General features: G+C 39.5%; 1 protein-coding gene across 1 annotated transcript in view; it reads right to left on the bottom strand.

Moving 5' to 3' along the window:
- Positions 1-8,292: 8,292 nt before the first annotated feature.
- LOC125240730 overlaps positions 8,293-21,571 on the bottom strand; it is a 39,387-nt gene continuing 26,108 nt past the window's right edge. The window contains exon 4 of the mRNA XM_048148767.1: positions 8,293-8,680. Coding sequence (XP_048004724.1) covers positions 8,540-8,680 — 141 coding nt within the window. The 3' untranslated portion in view covers positions 8,293-8,539. The remainder of the gene's footprint in view (positions 8,681-21,571) is intronic.

Below are 21,571 nucleotides of genomic sequence, written 5' to 3'. Positions count from 1 at the left end.
AACTTTTTTCATTCAAGGCATTGCTTAGCGATCTGAACAATGCGTAATCCGTAGGTGCCAAGTCTGGAGAGTACGGTGTATGAGGTATCACTTTCCAACCTAGCTCCAATAGCTTTAGCCGAGTCACTTTTGCAATGTGTGGGCGAGCATTGTCGTGTAAGAAAAAAACTTTAGCATGCTGTGGACGATTCTGACAGATTTTTTGGTTTAAATTTTCAAGCTGATTACAGTATACTGATGCGGTAACAGTCATTCCACTTGGTAGGAGTTCTCAGTGAATAATACCATGAATATCCCACCAAACGGACAGCATAACTTTTTTCGGGTGAGGCTCTGTTTTTGGTGCCTCTATTCCTTTTTCGTTTGGAGCTAGCCACTGACGTTTGCGTGTGTGATTTATATATAAGACCCATTTTTCATCTCCAGTGATAAAATGGTCCAACCAGTTGAATGTGCGGCGAAAAGACAGAAGTTGTATGCAGATATCGGCACGGCGGTTTAGTTGATCTCTATCAAGTTCGTGCGGTATCCAAACACTGTATTTGTAGTTTTTTCCCAACTCGTGTAAATGTGTTTCTATGGTGACATGAGAGCAGCCTAACTCGGTAGCAAGAGTACGACTCGTTAGCCTCGGATCTCCTTCAATTAAGGTTTTTAATTTGGCTACATCAATCTTCACCGGTCGACTAGACTTAGGTTGATCTGATAATGAAAAGTCGCCACTACGAAACCGCTGGAACCATCGTTTCGCCGTGGCCTCAGACACAACTTCAGGAGCAACACGCTGACATATATTACGCACTGCTTCGGCGGCTGAATGGCCAGACTGAAATTCATATAGTAAGCAATGCCTTACATGCACATTTAATTCGTCCATTTTCTTCCTTATATTAGCTCGGCGACAGCTAGTGAATGACTGACGAGAAACTGTGCGACTCGCCCTTTATATACTTTCGACCATAGAAGATTCTAGAACTCTCTCAAAAATTTTATGTGGAATTCAATCGATCGCTCATTACTTTCTTACCAACCCAATACTATCAATGCTAAGATGACTGAAAGTAGGTATTTGTTGAATTTATAATTTTCTTTCAAAGTAAGTGCTGGGTCGTAGATTGTATGCAACGGTGTTTAACTCAGTCAAAAAATGCTCGTGGCGTCTTTAGTTATTAACAATTTTCGGCTTCGCCTCAAATTGTTACCCACGCCACTCACCTTTTTTGACCTCTTTTAACCACCAGTTGTATAAAATACTATTATTTAATTAATGAATTCTTTAATTAATTCTGAATTCCGCCTGAACGATTGCGCGGGAGCGTGGAAGGAACATATCTCCGTCTCACTTACCCGCACACCTTACATAATAGCTCATATCATATCATACCGTTCAGGTGCAATGCGGAATTGCTGTAAGTATATAAATGTACTAAGTTATTTTTTTTTTCAATACGTACATAATAAACGGCATTGGTTCATCAATTTCTATAAGAAAAAAAAACCGGCCAAGTGCGAGTCGGACTCGCCCACCGAGAGTTCCGTATCCGTACAAACTTTCAAAAATTAAATTAATTTAATGTTTCTCATATAATAGGCTACTTGACCCTTTTTCAAAGTATGTCTTATATTATTAATTACTGTCTAATTAAACGAAAAAAAATAGTACCATATTTTATTACGGCTTAAAAACCCGCAAAAAAAATATTTAAAGTTTACTTTTACGTGATCAGGCAAAAACAACATCAGCCATATTAATCTATAGAATATCTATGACATGACGTCAGTATATTTAGAAAAAATATTTCACATTGTCACACCCGTCAACGACTCAACGACTATGAATTTTAATACAATAGACTCTATATTGAATAGAGGTTGCTTCTATGGAGATCAGATTACTACCTCTAATTTCCATAGTTGATCTGAATTATGTGACGTCACTCCATTGGCCAACACCGTTTTCGGAGTCCATAATTAAAAAAAAACATACACACATCTTTAATTAAAAATACGCAGTCCTCACGCACTTTTAATGCCCGCAAGCTATAAATATTGATTTCTTAAGTCAAATACTACAGAAAACAATAACTTGATGTGCTAAATTCGATACGAGTCTAGTAGCCTATTCTAACTTTAACTTGACTAGAAGTACCTATAGTATACATAGTTACTAATTGCTACTAATGAGCATTAATGTCGGTGAATTCGCTAACTAATTTGCGCGACATGAATAGTACCTGTATAGGTTTTTCAGGGATAGGTCTCTCTTAAAAGAAAAATTCATGCATTTAAGGGTTAAATAAATGACCTTTATGTTTGTCGATCAATTTGCAACAGGCGCTTGTTTTTCTCGTCATACATATAATAATATTATTACAATATAATCATCATCATTAGGCCTTGTGCATCTTTACAGATGATTTAAGCAGCACCTCTGATCGAGCGACAGCGCCGTTTATGGCCATATAATCCAATTCGTGATCGGCAAAATCTACCACAGTGTTACGTAATGAATAAGCGCCTGTTGCATATTGATCAGCAAACATACATGTCATTCATTTAATTATATGAGAGCAGTAAAAAAATTGTTGTTGATTTGACCGATATCACGTGTGATTTAAATGTTGTTATTGGCAGTTTAGTGAGGTACAGTTTAGGTACACAGTTTATTGATATATGATCCAGAACATAGTTCCCACACGTTGGGGCGATACACGGTGATCGTCAGAATGGCGGGTGTACATCAAGCAATCCTGGTGCGGTATACTTCAGGAGTTAGTGCTAGCAATGTGCCAAATGTGCGCCAAAATTCAAGCAATGTGCTCTTTAAACTCCAGAGATATTTAAGAAATTAATGATACCTGCCATTCTGACGTCAGGTCGGCGGGTGCACCTCCAGTTCTAGCGAATGGCTACCTACTCAAGAGTGAAAGTGCTGCCTAAGGTTAGTGGTCGCAATGTGCTTCCACATCTATGAAGCACAAACTAATTCAGAGAGCCGTTCAAGAGTAATATGGAATTGAATAAATATATCTATAAACGCCTGCTGAAATGAAATAGCAATATTTACGCGTTTTACACAAAAGTGATCCTGATCTATTTTAATTCAGCAGGGGTTTATAGATGTATTTATTCTCATTTTACTCTTGAATGGCTCTTGAATTAGTTTGTGCATCATACAATGTGGAAGCACATTTCGAGCACTAACCTTAGGCAGTACTTTCACCCTATAGTAGGTAGCCATTAGCTAGAACTGGAAGTGCACCCGCCGACCTGACGTCAGAATAGCGGGTATCATTAATTTCTTAAATATCTATGGAGTTTAACCTTTTAACCGCCAGAAATTTTTGATCGAGCGTGCTCGTGTCGCCACCGACAGGTATTGTACCACGCAGAGTAAGGTTGGCATAGTTATGGGAGTTATAAATGGGCTGTAAAAACCAAATCAGATCTTTGTCTTATTTATCAGACTATGGCGGAATGAACTGGATATGTAATGTCTTATATATCAGACTCTGGCGGTTAAAGGGTTAAAGAGCACATTGCTCGCATTTTGGCGCACATTTGGTACATTGCTAGCACTAACTCCTGAAGTATACCGCACCAGGATTTCTTGATGTACACCCGCCATTCTGACGCTCACAACGTTTTATGGCAAAATTGGTAAGGTGCTATTCGTAAATATTAAAGATATAAAGTGATAGATAATTTATTTTATCCGTTTTGTATCAAAAAATAAATACAATTAAAAACATTAAATTTAAACAGAATAACAATTTTAAAATACGATCAAAAAGAACAGTCCAGAAGAAGAAATGTAACTTTCATAAAACGAACAATGTAGACAATAAAGATAAGCCTGGATGTAAATTCGACTTGCGAAAACGAAATTCAGTGCAAAAGGGCCCGTATCCAAGATCACAATCGAACACGTTTCGATGCCAGAGTTGGGCAAAAAATAATTGATTAAAGATTAAAATGCGACGATTAATTACTTTTAATCGAAGAGCCTCGATTAACGCGTTAACAGTGTTGCATTACAGTTTTAAATCAGCGTATCGAAAATATATAGGTACAACAACGTCCATGACGACTTTAGTGACCAAGTACATGACCGCCATATAGGATTTCAAATTGATCATCATTCTTTTTAACTCCGGAAACCTTAAAACAAAAAGATCATATTTAAAACCCTGGATGCAGAGCTGCAGAGTTAGCTTAGCCTGATTTTACGTACAAATTGACTACCTACCTGTCAACTTGTAATAGAGAATTAATCGTTAAATCAATCCATTAAGATACAGATTCAATTAAAATAATTTAAATCACATGTTAGGTTGATTAAATTAATCCTCGAATAACTTTGCCGAATTTTTATCGATTAACCCGTGGAGCGACCTCCCGCCAAAATTCAAAATGGCCATAAGTGCCCAGCGAAATTGTGTAGAAAAACTTGAGGTTACCTTTTGATACTTCATTTGAAATTGTGCTTATGTTTTATAATTATATAACATATGTCATACATCGTTAGAAAGCTGCATTAAATATGCTATACATGAGAATTAGAAAAATGTAACTAACCTGTGATTATCAATCCAAAAACAAACATTCCTCTTCGAGTTTCATTTGTTTCTATTATTTTTTCATTTGTTTGTGTCACTCATTAGAACACTTTGCCTATTTACACATTACTTGTTTATATATTTCACATTTATTATTAAAGTATTTTGATCGTTATTAAATTCCGCGTCGAAAGATATCATTGGTTTTCACCAAGACGCACTATGCACTACACAAGAACTATTTATTTGAGCAGTGTTTACGCGCGCTCAACACGTCGCTGTGCTGCCATTACAAGGTCACGTTTCGGAAATTTATTATTTTTGGTGCCTTGGATTGGAGTAGAATGCCGAATATCAGCGTTTTTATGTTGGTAGAACTGTCTCACACCGATTTTCAATCCAATCGGGAGTGCCAACACTACCAAATCTGACAAAGAAGCTCACCAATAGCAACACTACTCTTATAATCGATGGAATCAGGCGTTACTTTGCGGAAATCCATGTTAATCGTAAACTAGAACGTTCCTTTGCTAATCCGCGAATTGATAACGTGCAAGTCAATCAGTGTTAACCTATTGTACTTACTTGCGTATTTTTACATGCAATTAATTTTCCCACCCTCCCACCGCAAAAATAAAAATAAATACGCAAATAAATACAACAACCCACCACCAAAAATACAAAACTCGACACGTGTTTCGCCTCTCTACGAGGCATCCTCAGGAGCTGATGTTGACGGTCCGAAGTTCCGCAACTGACTGATCGTCTCCAGAATGGTCGGCCATATTTATACTTTGTCCACCCCCCCTACCAAGCAAGTTAGATGGAGAAATTCGTAATAACGGCGATGACGCAACATTCAACTGCTCATTAAGGATCAACCCCCTATTGTTGTACCTAATTATTTCCAACTGTTCCAAAACCCCTAAACGCAGCCCTTTCTCACATACATGTAATACATCAAAAGAATGATTATCTGATACAGTATGGCCACTCTCTATCAAATGCTTTGCAAAATTGGATCTTTCTGGATGGTTGTGCCTGTACGACGCCATATGCTCCTTGTACCTGGTAGTGAAATTTCGGCCCGTTTGGCCCACGTACACTTTGTTACAAACATCACAGGTCAACTTATAAACCCCAGATTGTTTCCCTTTCTCGATCCTGTCTTTTCCGTTGCAAAGCTTGGAGTGCAAAGTATTATTTGTCCTAAAGGCCACTGGAATGTCGTTTGACTTCAAAACCTTATAAATGGCCTCCGACACTTTGCCAACATAGGTAATGCTCGCTTGACACCTCTTAACCGGTTCAGAAGAACGTGCCGCATACAACATATTGTTAACCATAACCATTCGCTTCTTTCTGATGATGCCATCAATGATTGACTTATCATAGCCGTTCGAAACTGCCAAGTGGTAAATATTGTTCAATTCGGCTCGATAGTGTTCCTCAGAAAGAGGCACAGACAACATCCTATGCACATAACAGTGAAAAGCGGCTAACTTATGCTGCCAAGGGTGTGTAGAAGAAGCTGGTATAACCGTGTCAGTATGTGTAGGCTTGCGGTAAATTTGGAATTGATGGCTATTATTTACTCTAGTAATGGTCAAATCTAGAAAATTCAGTGACTTGTCTTGCTCTAGTTCCTTCTTAAACTTGATCTTTGGATGTTTACTATTAAGCCCAGTAACAAATGAATCCAGCAGGTCCATACTCCCCGTCCAACAAATAATCAAATCATCTACGTATCTGAAGTAATACAATATATTATCATTCCCTGCAATGTGCTGGTTCTCAAAGTGGTCCATAAAGACATCCGCCATTAAAGGACTTAGCGGAGAACCCATGGCCAAACCATCACTTTGCAAATAATACTGTCCCCCAAATCTAAAATAATTATGTTTCATACAAAGAGCAGTTAGATCTATCAACTCATCTACCTCCCCTGGATGTAAACGTTGCTTTTCAAAAAGGTCCCTAAGAATATCCAAAGTCTCCCCATACGGCACATTCGTAAACAAACTATCTACATCCAACGAAAGCAAGACAGCATTATCCGGAACAATAATATCTTTGATCTTTTCTATTAACTGCAAACTATTCTTCAAACAAAACTTCGGCCGGAACTGGGACTTTTCTCTAATAATGTGATTCAACCTCTTAGCTAGATTATAAGTTGGCGCACCCAAATATGAGACCACTGGACGAACTGGAATGTTATCCTTATGAATCTTAGGCAGCCCATAAAGAATAGGAGCTCGTGGATTCATTGGCACAACCATGCTCTTCTGATGTTCAGTTTCAAAAACAAACATAGAGTTCTTAATTGCATGTCTCAGATCTTTCTGGAATCCTGGAGTTGGGTCTCTCTGCAAGCTTGAAAAGTCTTCACCTTGAATCAGATCCAGAACTTTCTGATTATAACTTCCTTTCTCCAGAATAACAATGCAATTGCCTTTGTCCGCTTTCGAAACTACCAAATCATTTTCTCGCACTTTCTGTTGAATAGTTCTCAAGGCCAAACCATCAGAACAAACTCCACCACCCTGTGCCGGAACAGTACTTTTAATAACATTAGCTGCCATGGTTTTGGTATCTAAATCACCACGGCCACGCACTATCGCTACCTCTGAATCCACAGCCAAATTCTCTAACGTCCCCTGAGTAATTTTTGGTTGGAAATTATATTTCAACCCTTTTTCTAAGAGCCCTATTTCATTTTCCGAAAACTCCACATTAGTTAAATTTTTCACACGAGGATGGAAGTTATGGTGAGGCGTTGGTTCCGTTTCCCTCCTCCTCAAAACCGAACTAGAACTCGACTCCGTTAACCTACGCAATTTGTTTAGCTGAGTAGTATACATCTCATGTGCAAGTTCAGAAGCAAAGCATCTCGCCTTTTGGTCTAGGATATCAAACTCTAGGATATAGGTTAAGAGGTGTCAAGCGAGCATTACCTATGTTGGCAAAGTGTCGGAGGCCATTTATAAGGTTTTGAAGTCAAACGACATTCCAGTGGCCTTTAGGACAAATAATACTTTGCACTCCAAGCTTTGCAACGGAAAAGACAGGATCGAGAAAGGGAAACAATCTGGGGTTTATAAGTTGACCTGTGATGTTTGTAACAAAGTGTACGTGGGCCAAACGGGCCGAAATTTCACTACCAGGTACAAGGAGCATATGGCGTCGTACAGGCACAACCATCCAGAAAGATCCAATTTTGCAAAGCATTTGATAGAGAGTGGCCATACTGTATCAGATAATCATTCTTTTGATGTATTACATGTATGTGAGAAAGGGCTGCGTTTAGGGGTTTTGGAACAGTTGGAAATAATTAGGTACAACAATAGGGGGTTGATCCTTAATGAGCAGTTGAATGTTGCGTCATCGCCGTTATTACGAATTTCTCCATCTAACTTGCTTGGTAGGGGGGGTGGACAAAGTATAAATATGGCCGACCATTCTGGAGACGATCAGTCAGTTGCGGAACTTCGGACCGTCAACATCAGCTCCTGAGGATGCCTCGTAGAGAGGCGAAACACGTGTCGAGTTTTGTATTTTTGGTGGTGGGTTGTTGTATTTATTTGCGTATTTATTTTTATTTTTGCGGTGGGAGGGTGGGAAAATTAATTGCATGTAAAAATACGCAAGTAAGTACAATAGGTTAACACTGATTGACTTGCACGTTATCAATTCGCGGATTAGCAAAGGAACGTTCTAGTTTACGACTACTCTTATAGACACGGTGTGTCTATAGGGCGCTCCACGGGTTAATTAGTCGAAAAAGTTACTCGATTAATGGCCATCTCTGTTCGTGGCGATGGATATGCAACTGTCTGTATCGCACCAATGCGGAAGAGCGACAGAGGACGTACGTTAGGGTTCAGAATTCAGAGAGTGATCGTTTGTACTCTCGGCTACGAGCCCAGTAGCAGTAGTAGAGCGTAGAGTAGAAATGGAGAATCGAGAGGCAAGCGGGGCTAATCCAGGCCGTTCCTGCGCTGAGGGAACAGCTTGTGTTCGGCCTCCTCCACGCGGCGCGCCGCGCCCGCCAGCTGCTCCGACGCCGCCGCCGCGGCGGCTCCGCACGTCTCTGCTATTTCTTGTATTCCGAGAGATACCTGCCACAAAACAAATCATTATCAAAAATACACTTTTCTCAAACATGCAATGAAATATTGTCTTTACGTTCCTTAAAATGGGCTGGGAAGTATCGCTTTTTGGGCGCAACAACTCGAGAGGACTGTAAAGGGATTTCATATTATTTTTTAGGCCTAGGCCTGCAAAGTAACTTTTTTTTTTTAAATATTGTCCTTTAGAGCATTTTTTATTTATTTCATTGTATGTTTGAGAAAAGCACTATACATGCCTCGGCGTGAAAACGAATTCCCGGCCTCGTATCCCTCATACCCACTTGGCCGGAAATCCTCATTTTCCCGGCCTCTGATGTAATGTACTATTTCTCAAACATGCTATGAAATATTCATGTTATGTTCCTTATAATTTATAATGGCTGCGAAGTATGACGTTTCAAGTGCGGCTAGGACAAGAGGACGTCAATGGAATTTCTTACAAATCTTGCAGGCCTAGGCCGGCAAAGTCCTCTGTTTAGGGTTCCGTATGACAAAAAGGTATGGTGCGACTCTGTCCGTCTGTCTGTCCGTCTGTCACATTACTAAATATCTCGAGAACTACTAATGCTATCAACTTGAAATTTGGAATAGTTATGAGCATTGTAAACCTCTACAAGTAGAAAGTATTTTTTTTTTAATTTATGAATTTTAATTGTAGAAAATGGTCATAATGAAAGGGGGACAAACTGTAAATTTCAAGTTACTTGGTCAAGTGGGGTATCGTTAGAAAGAACTCAAATTGAACGTAAATAAACTATTTTTTATATTTTTTTTGTTGTGGAAAAAAAATAATTTGGAAGGAAAATGTACCCCCCCCCCCCCCTTATCTCCGAAGTTTAACAACGAAAAATTATGAAAATTTTAGGATATATTGGTTTTATGCTAAATAATACAGGAAAAATAAAATCATGTTTGTATCTTATAAAACTTTTTTTTTATTTCACAAAAAGCTTATAAAATTTTTACTTTCAATTTAACCTTGCGGGTGTATATCGTACTTCAAATGAATACGAGATGTTACGTAGACCATCTTCTTTCAAATAAAGTAAAAACTGTTTAAATCGGTTAACATTATAAAATATTATCCCTGAAAAACCAACATACTATACAGGTCGATCAAATTAGTTAGCGAATTCACCGAGAGATGGCGCTATACATAATAATGCTCATTAGTACTTCTAGCTTCTAGTATTCTAATCAAGTCATTAGAGTTATATGAGAAACATGAGATTATTTTAACTCGGAACTTTGAAATAAGTTTGTACGGAACCCTCGGTGGGCGAGTCCGACTCGCACTTGGCCGGTTTTTTTTTTAAAATTTCTAGTCAGCTAGTCACAGATATTTGTGCCATAGAATCTAGGTTTATGGCAATTAAAAAAAAAAACTAAAAGGGGCTTTAAAGGCGTTCAGAGTGCAACTTGAGTAGGTTCTAAGGACTAATTTTTTTCAAAATATGGTTCTTATGAATGGAGATCAAAGATTGAAGAACTGATGGCCGTTGGTCCTATAATGTTCATAACTAGGTATACTTAAGATACTACTAATAACTATTATTTTCCTAACCTATGTGCTCTCTTGCGTATACCTAAATATTAGTCAGTATTCATACTTACTAAATACAAAAATAATCTAGGACAAAATAATTCGCTAGTATGTAAACACTAGTTTTAAGTGTTTGTTGGTTTTAAGTGTTTTACGATAACTAGATATAAGACTGATTTGCAATGCCCTCTCAGGGCGCCATGCCGCTCTATTTTAATGAAATGTAACAACTCTATGTGTACCATGGTTCGCAATAAAAATATTCTATTCTATTCTAACCAAAGCTCATGCCAGGATAAGCTAAGTGAATCTGCCCCCAGCGAGTTTTGGCTTGAATTTTTTTTTAACCGCCGCCTCAAATCTCTCAAGGAAGGAAGGTTTTCAATTCATTTGTATGTTTTTATTTTTTAACCGCCTTCCAAATCTCAAGGGAAGGGGTTCTCAATTTGTATTTTTTTTTTGTTTTTTTTTATTTTTTTTAATGTTTGTTCCTCGACATCTCCGTCGTTACTGGACCGATTTTGAATTTTTTTTTTTTTTTTTATTGAATGTATATGCATACAGATTGGTCCCATTTTTCTCAGAACCCAGTTCTGATGATGGGATCCTGGAGAAATCGAGGGAACTCCTCAAATCTGAAAGGCATACATATGGTGATTTTTGCGTTTTTAAAGGAACAGCATGCATTTACGTACGGAACAGTGACATTTGGTGCAGTGGAACTCCTGATGATGGTCAGAATGGAACTCCTCAAATCTGAACGGCACACTTATAGTGACTTTGGTATTTTTATAAGAACAGCATGCACTCACGTCCAGAACAGTGACATTTGGTGCAGTGGAACTGCTGATGATGGTCAGAAGTCAGAACGGAACTCCTCAAATCTGAACGGCACACTTATAGTGACTTTGGTATTTTTATAAGAGCAGCATGCACTTACGTCCAGAACAGTGACATTTGGTGCAGTGGAACTGCTGATGAAGAGTGAGCCGCCCCTGGTTAGAGTTCCGTTCTGATAATCATTCTCATCGGTAAGTACTTCAGAATCATCCATATTTCAAAATTGGTTCAGAAATGACGGAGATATCGAATAACAAACATTAAAAAATATACAGACGAATTGATAACATAATCCAACATTTGAAAGTATTTATCACCAGAACCCCAAAGGAAGGCGGTTTTTTTTTTTCTTAAAAATTATTATTTTTTAATGTTTGTTCCACGATATCTCCGTCGTTACTGAACCGATTTTGAAATTTTTTTTTGATTGAATGTATATGCATACAGTTTGGTCCCATTTTCCTCAGAACCCAGTTTTGATGATGGGATCCTGGAGAAATCGAGGGAACTCCTCAAATCTGAAAGGCACACATATGGTGATTTTTGTGTTTTTTAAGGAACAGCATGCATTTACGTACGGAACAGTGACATTTGGTGCAGTGGAACTGCTGATGATGGCCAGAACGGAACTCCTCAAATCTGAATGGCACACTTATAAGTGACTTTGGTATTTTTATAAGAACAGCATGCACTTACGTCCAGAATAGTGATATTTGGTGCAGTGGAACTGCTGATGATGGTCAGAACCGAACTCCTCAAATCTGAACGGCACACTTATAGTGACTTTGGTATTTTTATAGGAACAGCATGCACTTACGTTCAGAACAGTGAAATTTGGTGCAGTGGAACTGCTGATGATGGTCAGAACCGAACTCCTCAAATCTGAACGGCACACTTATAGTGACTTTGGTATTTTTATAAGAACAGCATGCACTTACGTCCAGAACAGTGACATTTGGTGCAGTGGAACTGCTGATGAAGATCAGATGGAACTCCTTAAATCTGAACGGCACACTTATAGTGACTTTGGTATTTTTATAAGAATAGCATGCATTTAAGTTCAGAACAGTGACATTTATTTAGTTATGTTTGTTAAGAATATTGACTTTTCAAGTAAAATTTTGTCAAGCTTCGATTCGGATTTATAAGGAATTGTTGAGGAAACTCCTCAAACCTTAACGGTATACCTACTCATTTGTGTTCCCATCAAATAATTAAAGTATTAAAAGCAGTTTTAAAAAATATCTGCTCATTTCTACATAATCCAACATTCGCAAGTAGCTTTCACCAGAACCCCAAAGGCGGCGGTTTTTTTTTTTTTTAATTATTATTGATTCATCTTTATATTAGTATCGTGAATGCCAAATTTCAGCTCCTAAAACTTTATAGTTTAGTAATAAAAAAAAACGAAATTTGAACTTTCTTCGATATTTTTTTTTTCTGGGCAGCCGATTTTGACGTGCGTCACGTATATTGTGCATGTAGGTAGGACAATTATATGATATTAATTTTGTGTTAAATTGCCATACAAAAACTTATAAAACAAATAACCTCCAGATTTTTCATCAAAGTAAGCCTCTTTAATAAGCTAAACACTTAATTTTATCAGTGGTAGAACAAGGGTTTTTTTTTAATTGAATACATCACAATACATTTTACTCCCATACATGCTCGTTAAAACGAGTCGCTGACAAACTCCAGAGAAACGTGCACGTTCGTCATAAACACTGGCCACTAATAAAAATTATATACATACAACGTGTTTCCGGTATCACTCAAAACCTCAGACACCCCAACTGATTTTTATTTTTTTAAACTCATCTAGAGTATTCATCTTTTAATCTGATCGTTACTTTTTTTTAAATTGAATTTTTAATTTATGTACAGCTCTACTTGACTTTTTAGCTCTACACTCAATAAAATAATAGCTAACTACCATCATAAACCATAAGACTATTTATTTGTGTACGTTACTGCAACAACATAAGGTTTACCAATAGACAGCTAAGATGTCACTGTTAAACACTTTAAAGCTTTGTCACAGTAAACTTCAAATTGGACAGGTAATCGCAGTAAGCAAATTTAAACCCAATATTCAAAATGACAAGGTTGTAATTAGGTACGAGTTCAATTTGTTATGACTTATGATAAACATTAAGATTAAACTGACAAACAACGTCAAACTAGTAGCGGAAAAAATAATCGTCCAAGTAACCAGCCAGTATTAATACCCCTAAGTACTGAAAAAGGTAAACAACCTCTAGCAATGCGATATATACACGTTGTATTACGAGTACAATAGAATGGGCACGTAAAAAATAACTAATAATACTAATTTAAATAAAAATATTACCCCCATCAAGATATAGCTCAATCGATTCTACTCTCAATTCTGAACAAACCGTTTTCAGGTTTTTAGTGTTAAGTGAAACACGGTGTATATATATATATATATATATATAATATATATATATATATATATATATATATATATATATATATATATATATATATATATATATATATATATATATATATATATATATATAATTTTAGGGAACCCGTTGGGAATCGAGTTGTATCGACGCTCCGCCACTGATATATATATATATATATTACCCCATAACAAAATGTATGGAAAATGTATCCATTGATTTGTGGTCATAAGAATGAAATCGATTGGCATCAAAAAAACTGTTTGTAAAAATATCATACACTATGGGGGAAATGTGGAAAAAGTTTTCTACATTTTGCGGCTTTTTAGTACATTACCGGAAGTTGAGCCCTAAGAAACTATTGATACTGAATAGGAATGGAATCGATTGGCATCAGAAAAACACCATGTAAAACAATTTTTTTTTTCATACAAATTGTATAAGAATTTTTTTTCGCTAGTGACTTTGATTTATAAAAAAACATTCATATATGTATTTTTTAGGGTTCCGTAGTCAACTAGGAACCCTTATAGTTTCGCCACCCATATAACCATAATCGGTCGCCGTTCCTACGCAAATCCTCCTATTTTGTGTACACACAGGTCTTCGGGTCTCAATGCTTAGTCGCAGTACGGTCGACGTTTAGTCGCGGCGACCCAAATGGGGACGATTGGTAACAGGCACAAATGGTCACAGAAGTGACAGAAGTTTGCACTACGCGTGCACACATTGTTACCGTTTGGCGACTACTTTCCCAAAATCATTCGTTCATTACATTCTTTTCAAATGGCGACTGTCAGAGACGTCAAAGTAAAAAATAAATAAAATCATTTGACATTAAAATGTAATGACGTAAGAATTTGTTAAAGATAAATATTGTTTGCATTTGTAATATAATGTGGGCTAATTACCATGGCCAATTAAATTGCTCGAGTGATTTCATAAAATAAGTCTAAATTTATCAACGCGCCATCAATTTACCTCAGTTTAACCAGTAATAGAAAATCAAACGAACTTACCTGTAAGTGACGTTCGATGATTATTAAACGAGGTAATTCGCCTGAGAGATTACACTGAGTTTACATGTAGTAGCACGAAGATAGTGCTGCCATCGTACACCATTTTAGAGCAACTATTAAAAAAATATCAATTTTTATTTATACCCTGTGGCGGGTACTTCATAATCTCATACACTTTTGGTACCCGGAGCCCATCGTCAGCTCATATATGATTATATTTCGTGAGGACACGGGGCAACTACAGAACACGTTCTGTGTAGGGTCCGGGTGGGTGTGTAATCTCTCAGGCGAATTACCTCGTTTAATAATCATCGAACAAGCTTGTACAAGCTTGGAGTCTTGTGTATTAAATAAAAATCCGTGATCTTAGTAAAGCTTCTAATCAAAGTTCCACAATAGGTACTTAAAGTTAAAATGTATGGAAATTTATATAATAAAATAAAAGTGAAGCGCACATGAGCGTATCTCAAAGCTAAGTGGCTCGCTAGGTGAGTAGAGAGGCGCGGGGCGAGGCATTCGGACTAACAGGTTTGGAGGTCCCCGGTCCCCGCTTCCTCTTCTGTGGTAGACGCCGCAACATCCTGGGGGCCCTTGGAGGCGTCAGCCTTCAAGGATTGATGGTCCTCGTCCAAAAGAGGGCAGAGGTATCTTACACCTCGTTTGTAGGTACCCGTGGCAGTAGCAATTTCAGCTACTCGCGCAATCCCGTCTGCGCCAGGAAACAGCTTGGCTATTCGTCCAAGCCGCCAGTGCATTGGAGGGGTATTCTCTTCCTTGAGAAGGACCAGATCACCCAATTGAAGAGGTCGTCCTGGAACACGCCACTTGGCCCGTTGCTGGAGCTCGCAGATGTACTCCATTTGCCAGCGGCGCCAGAAGTGCTGTCTCAATGCCTCGAGCCTCTGAAACCTGTCTAAACGGTTTGGGTTTAGATCCGCGAGGGTCGGCGACGGCAGCGAAGTGAGCGCGCGGCCGATGAGGAAGTGACCAGGGGTCAAAGGTTGGAAGTCGTTTGGAGAGGACGATAAAGGGCATAAAGGACGACTGTTTAGGATAGACTCCACTTGATTAAAGAGAGTTGCCAGCTCTTCGTAAGTTAAATGAGCGTTCCCTAATATGCGCTTGAGGTGAAATTTGGCAGATTTGACTCCTGATTCCCACAAGCCACCAAAGTGAGCTGAGTATGCCGGTTGAAATTTAAATTCGATTCCCTCATTCGCTGCAAAATTGCAAACTGTATCTGAGTTTGATGAGAGATAATCGCTAATTTCTCTGGCCGCTCCTACAAAGTTACGTCCATTATCGCAAAAGATTTCGCGTGGTCGTCCTCTACGAGAGATAAAACGCCTTAGCGAGAGAATAAATGAGTCCGTAGACAGCGAACTAACTGCCTCTAAGTGCAGACATTTGTACCTAAAACAAACAAATATCGCTAAATAACATTTCGTAATTTTGCAACCTCTGCCATGCCTATCTGCAATCATAAAGGGTCCAGCGAAGTCAACGCCGACGCTAATAAAGGGAAAGTCAGGCGTTACGCGCTGAGAAGGCAGAGAGCCCATCAAAGGAGCAAAGGTATTGCCGGCTGCGCGGCGACAGGTGACGCATTGCTGCGACACGGTGCGCGCGAGCGCGCGGCCCGACACGGCCCACACAGACTCGCGAATGGCGACAAGAAGTAGCTGAGGTGGAGCATGCAAGAGACGGACGTGCTCCTGCTGAAACAGCAATTTAGTCAGTCTGTGTTTGGCATGTAAAAGCATTGGATGGCGTTTGTCAAATGCATAGAAAGAGGAAGACAGACGTCCGCCAACTCTGATGAGTTTGTCGTCTTCGTCGTAAAATGGGTTCAACGATAAAATAGGGTTTTTAGGGCCTAGAGGTTGCTTGTCACGCAACAATTTTAATTCTTGAGGAAAGCTAGACTGCTGTGACAAAGCGACCAATTTTTTGAAAGAAACATCGAGCTCCTCAGGTTGTAGCACACCCGCAGTTTTGTTGGAAGAAGGACGGGAATTGTGCGCAAACCTAAGTAAATATGCTACCGAACGTTGTAAGGTTTTTAATTTAGAATACCGATCGAAATCAATTAAATTATGGGGTTCAGAATCGCTCGTTATCGCGACGTTAACCTTTAGTTCGGGTAAATCGAGTTCCGAGTTGAGAGAGAACTGAGGCCAGTTATTCTGTGGCTCATACAAAAAACTTGGCCCGTTCCACCACATTTGCAAATCAGGTAAGCGACCAGCTTCGACTCCTCTAGATGGGTAGTCAGCCGGGTTTAAAGCGGTCGGAACGTGACGAAACTCACTGCCCTCAGTGAGTTCCAAAATGTGAGCCACGCGATTGGCGACAAACGTTTTTAATTTTGTTTGGTTCATTTTGAGCCATGCAATTACAATTGACGAGTCAGTCCAATAAAATTTCTGTGCGATCTGGCAGCGCAACGTCTTGGAAACAGCTGACGCGAGCTGTGCGCCTAGTAGGCAAGCACACAATTCCAAACGCGGCGTAGTTGTGGCCTGGACCGGTGAGACCTTAGCCTTTGCGCACAGCAACCTGACTACACAGTCGCCCTTATCATTAGTCGACCTTAAATAAATACATGCCGCGTATGCTACTGAACTCGCATCACAAAATACGTGCATTTCGATGTGATTAGGCGAGTCGCAAAGGACGTGGCGAGGTACTTGGATCGAAGTTAAAGACGCTAAACCGTTAACAAAGAATTGCCAAGACTCGTTTATATGGCTAGGCACGGGAGCATCCCAGTCAATTTTTTCAAGCCACAGTTTTTGAATTAAAATTTTAGGTATAATCGTCATTAAACATAAGAGGCCTAACGGATCGAATATTTTACACGAGTCCGATAAAATTGACCGTTTTGTGGGGTGGCCGACCTTGGCAGAATATTGAGTAGGAAAATGAATGATGTCTGCCTCAGAATCCCAGCCTACGCCCAACGTATGTGACGACGAGCTAATAATCAAGCTACCTTTATTATCGTTCGAGCCTTGTGAGTCATTTAAAATTGACGATAAGTTTGAGCGATATTTACGCAAGGGAAAACAGCCAGCGGCCAGCGCACGCTCAACTGAGTCTTTGATGTAACGCAATTCCTCCTCTGTGTCTGAGCCTGTTAATAAATCATCGACTAGAAAATCATTTTGAATGATAGTTTTAATTTTTTCATCTGCGCATTCCTCACCCAATTGCCATAAACAGCGTGTGCTCAAAAAACTAGCACTCGAGTACCCGTAAGTGACTGTATTGAGTCGTAAAGTTTTTAAAGGTTCATTCTCATTGGAGCGCCAAAGAATTAATTGTAAATCGCGGTCGCACTCCTGAACCATGACCTGGCGATACATCTTGGCGATATCACCAGTCAAAACATATTTGTAGGTACGAAACCTCAAGAGAATATTAAATAGCGAGTCTTGAATTGTTGGCCCAACCATCTGTAGATTATTTATTGAATAGCCAGATGTGGTGGGGGCACTTCCATTGTAAACAACACGAAGCTTCGTAGATTCGCTGGAGGGCCTTTGCACAGCATGATGCGGCACAAAAAAAGAGGGGTCAGGAATGTCAGAGTCGGACACAGAGAGGTGACCTAATTCGGCATATTCATTAATAAATTGCTCGTAAGCCGATTTTAATTCAGGATTGCGTTTAAATCGCTTTTCTAATGCATAGAACCGTTTTTTAGCGAAGCGATAGGAATCGCCTAAACAGTCGGGTTCCGTAATTAATGGCAAACGCACGTGAAACCTTCCGTTATCATCGCGATATGTGTGAGTGACAAAATGTTGCTCACATTCTGCCTCTAAATCTGTAAACGGTTGGCTAGGTTGGGGCACTTGCTCCAGCTTCCAGAATTTGGTGAGCGAGTCGTCAAGGTCTTCATTGGTCGTGTACAAATGATTGCACTGCAAAGGGAATTTAAAGACCTATCGTTAAACATTAAAAATGGGTTATATTTACTAACCACTAACCAACCTAGTTTTGATTTGCGCAAAACAAGCGAATCGTGCCCTAAATCAATTTGCTCGCCCCCTACCAAGGTCCAAAAACATCACCGCCAATTAAAATATCTACGGGACCCGGTCGATTAAACTGAGGATCGGCGAGTTTTTTATTACGCGGCCACTTGATGTTGGTGATATCAATAGGCTTTAGCGGCAAACTGCTGTTAATTTTGTCCAAAGCTAAACATGCGATGTCGAATTTTATATTTTGATCATGTTTAGATCGAATTTGAACGAAACAACGCTCGGGACTATTGGCTATAGGAACGTCAGATAATCCGAAAAGATTTTTATCACTGGGCAGCGGTGCCAGTTGCAATTTTTGCTTATAATCTTTTGTGACAATAGAAGTCATACTTCCACAATCTAAAAACGCGCGCGCCGTTACGTAACTATCAGTAGCCGGGCTATATATGTCTACGTACGCGGTAGGTAAAAGTACCTGGTCCGAATGCGATACGGTCATATTAGACGACAACCCGGGAGCGGGCGCGGGCGCGGGTGCCGACTGCGGCAGAGGCGCGTCTACGGGCGAATCTGCAACCTGAGGAGTTTCCCTATGCAGCAATGTATTGTGGCGCTTCTTACATGTTTGACAAGCAGCTACTCTGCAGCGATAAGAAGTGTGCCCCTTCCGAAGACAATTAAGACAAAGGCGTAACCTTGACGCTCCGGAGATCCGGTCTTCAATGGACAGGGACAGGAATGACGAGCAATCGTAAATACGGTGCTCGCCGCCGCAGAACACACAGGCAGGAGGAGAGGCCGCGGCCGAAGTGGAGGGGGTGGCTGAAACCGCAAAACATTTGGTGCTAGACTTCTCACGTTTATTATTAGGCGAGGCAGCAGGTTCGCGTTTATTATTATTATTCGTAATAGACTTATCAAATTTATTACGCTGAACCGATTCCAAAACGTCAGCACATCCCTTTAAAAAACGATTAAAATCGGCCAATGACGGCAAGTCGTCATTTTGAAACGAATTATTTTTAAATTCCTCCCATTTTAAACTGGTGTTGCTGTCAAGTTTACTTGCGACCATATGAATGAGAAGCGTGTCCCATTTATCAGTAGGCTGGCCCAACGTATTTAAAGCTCTTAGGTTTTTAGACACATGATCCACTAAATAACGCAGGGACTTGGCCGATTCACGACCTATCGCTTGCAAATTAAACAGGGAGTTCAAATGGTTGCTAATCAGCTGTTTTTTGTTGTCATATCTCTCGCATAAGAGACGCCAGGCCTCAGCGTAATTACCGTCCGACACTTCTAAATTACTTATTACTTGAGCCGCTTCACCTTCTAAATAAGAGTTTAGGTAGTGAAACTTGTGAATCGGCTTGACGTTGTCGGAACTGTGAATGAGAGAATCGAATGTGTCTCTGAACTCGAGCCACTTAAAATACGAACCATCGAAACTAGCGATTTTAATCACAGGCAAACGAAAATTTAAACCATTACATGTGTTATCGTGTCCACAGTTACTTTGAACCTCAGACTTTACGCTGGCGAAATCAGATCTTTCAGCTGTCCTATCAATGATCTTCTGGGCCGTGGCAATAAGAGAAATAAAATCATTTTCCATCTCTTCTCTTATGTCAATTTCGGCCTGCATGTCTGATGTAGTCGAAATCTCTATTTGGGTTTGGACCTGGTCAAACTGTGTGAACATAGCGCGAAAACGATCCAACTTCAAAGAAAGTTCGTCTACATCCTTTGAGGAAATATTTTCCTGAGAATTTAATTCAGTGATGTAATTTTTAAATTTGGTGATACGTCCTTTAATTGACGTTCTAGTAGGGATCAGAGTAGACATTTTAATTGTTGAGATCTGATTTCAATTAAAACAGCGAATGAGAAAATCAAAAATAAATAAAATTGTATAAATACGTAAATTTGGCCTAAGTTCGCAGTCACAGTGGTTGGCTCGGGCGGCAACAGTGCTGGCTGTGCGGAATGCAGGAGTCAGCGGAAAGCGCGGCGCAGCTGTGCGGAGTAGTTGTTGTTGCCGGGCAGATGCGGCCGGGCCTTATCTGTAACACGATTGCACAAACACTTGTATTTTTTGCGTTTAGATTTAACTGCGCGTAATAAGTTAAACCGCTGTACACTATTCGTAGTAGGTAACTTAAAATTATAATAAGCGCATGAAATGAAGAAATGCTTTAGGTATAATTTATGATACCTAAGTAGGTATAGCGTAATTTTTAATTAAGATTTATGAAAATAACTAATAAGAAGGTCACTCAAATAAGCGTTTTTATGCTTCTTAAATAGTTTTAAATGCTTAATTTAGCTCAAAAGGCTCTAAAGCAGCGACTAGCAATTAAAGAGAGTACGTGGCTAAAAATGATTGCGTCACTTGTGCAAAAAAAACATACAATTAACTTTAAGCACAGTAAAGAGTGAAGAATGGCAAAGCTAATTAATCAAGATGGGGGGAAAATACGACGGAAAAATAGGAAAATGAAGGAATGGTGCACTTCCCTTGCTAAACCTTGGCTGCGGCGTAATTTGACCGGCGGGCTTGAAGTAAGGGGGTCTGCAACTTCCACAAAATGGCGTCGTAAATGTCCGTTGTCTCTATGCAGTCCCACTGGCGTCGTAGATAACTGTAGTCCAAAGGGCGTCGTGGAAAAATACTGCGTAGACACTGGCTCATCCAAATATTTCCACGTTGATGCTGTTGCCTTCTTCAAAGTAAAATTCCGTGACTCGGGCAGAAGCTTTCTTAGCGTGTTTAATCAATTTAGATCACGTCGGGGTCACCATGTACAAGCTTGGAGTCTTGTGTATTAAATAAAAATCCGTGATCTTAGTAAAGCTTCTAATCAAAGTTCCACAATAGGTACTTAAAGTTAAAATGTATGGAAATTTATATAATAAAATAAAAGTGAAGCGCACATGAGCGTATCTCAAAGCTAAGTGGCTCGCTAGGTGAGTAGAGAGGCGCGGGGCGAGGCATTCGGACTAACAGGTTTGGAGGTCCCCGGTCCCCGCTTCCTCTTCTGTGG

This window comes from Leguminivora glycinivorella, chromosome Z (assembly GCF_023078275.1).
Source record: "Leguminivora glycinivorella isolate SPB_JAAS2020 chromosome Z, LegGlyc_1.1, whole genome shotgun sequence".
NCBI lineage: Eukaryota > Metazoa > Arthropoda > Insecta > Lepidoptera > Tortricidae > Leguminivora > Leguminivora glycinivorella.
Note: the sequence above shows the minus strand (reverse complement) of the source record. Positions and strands in the feature narration are given on the sequence as shown.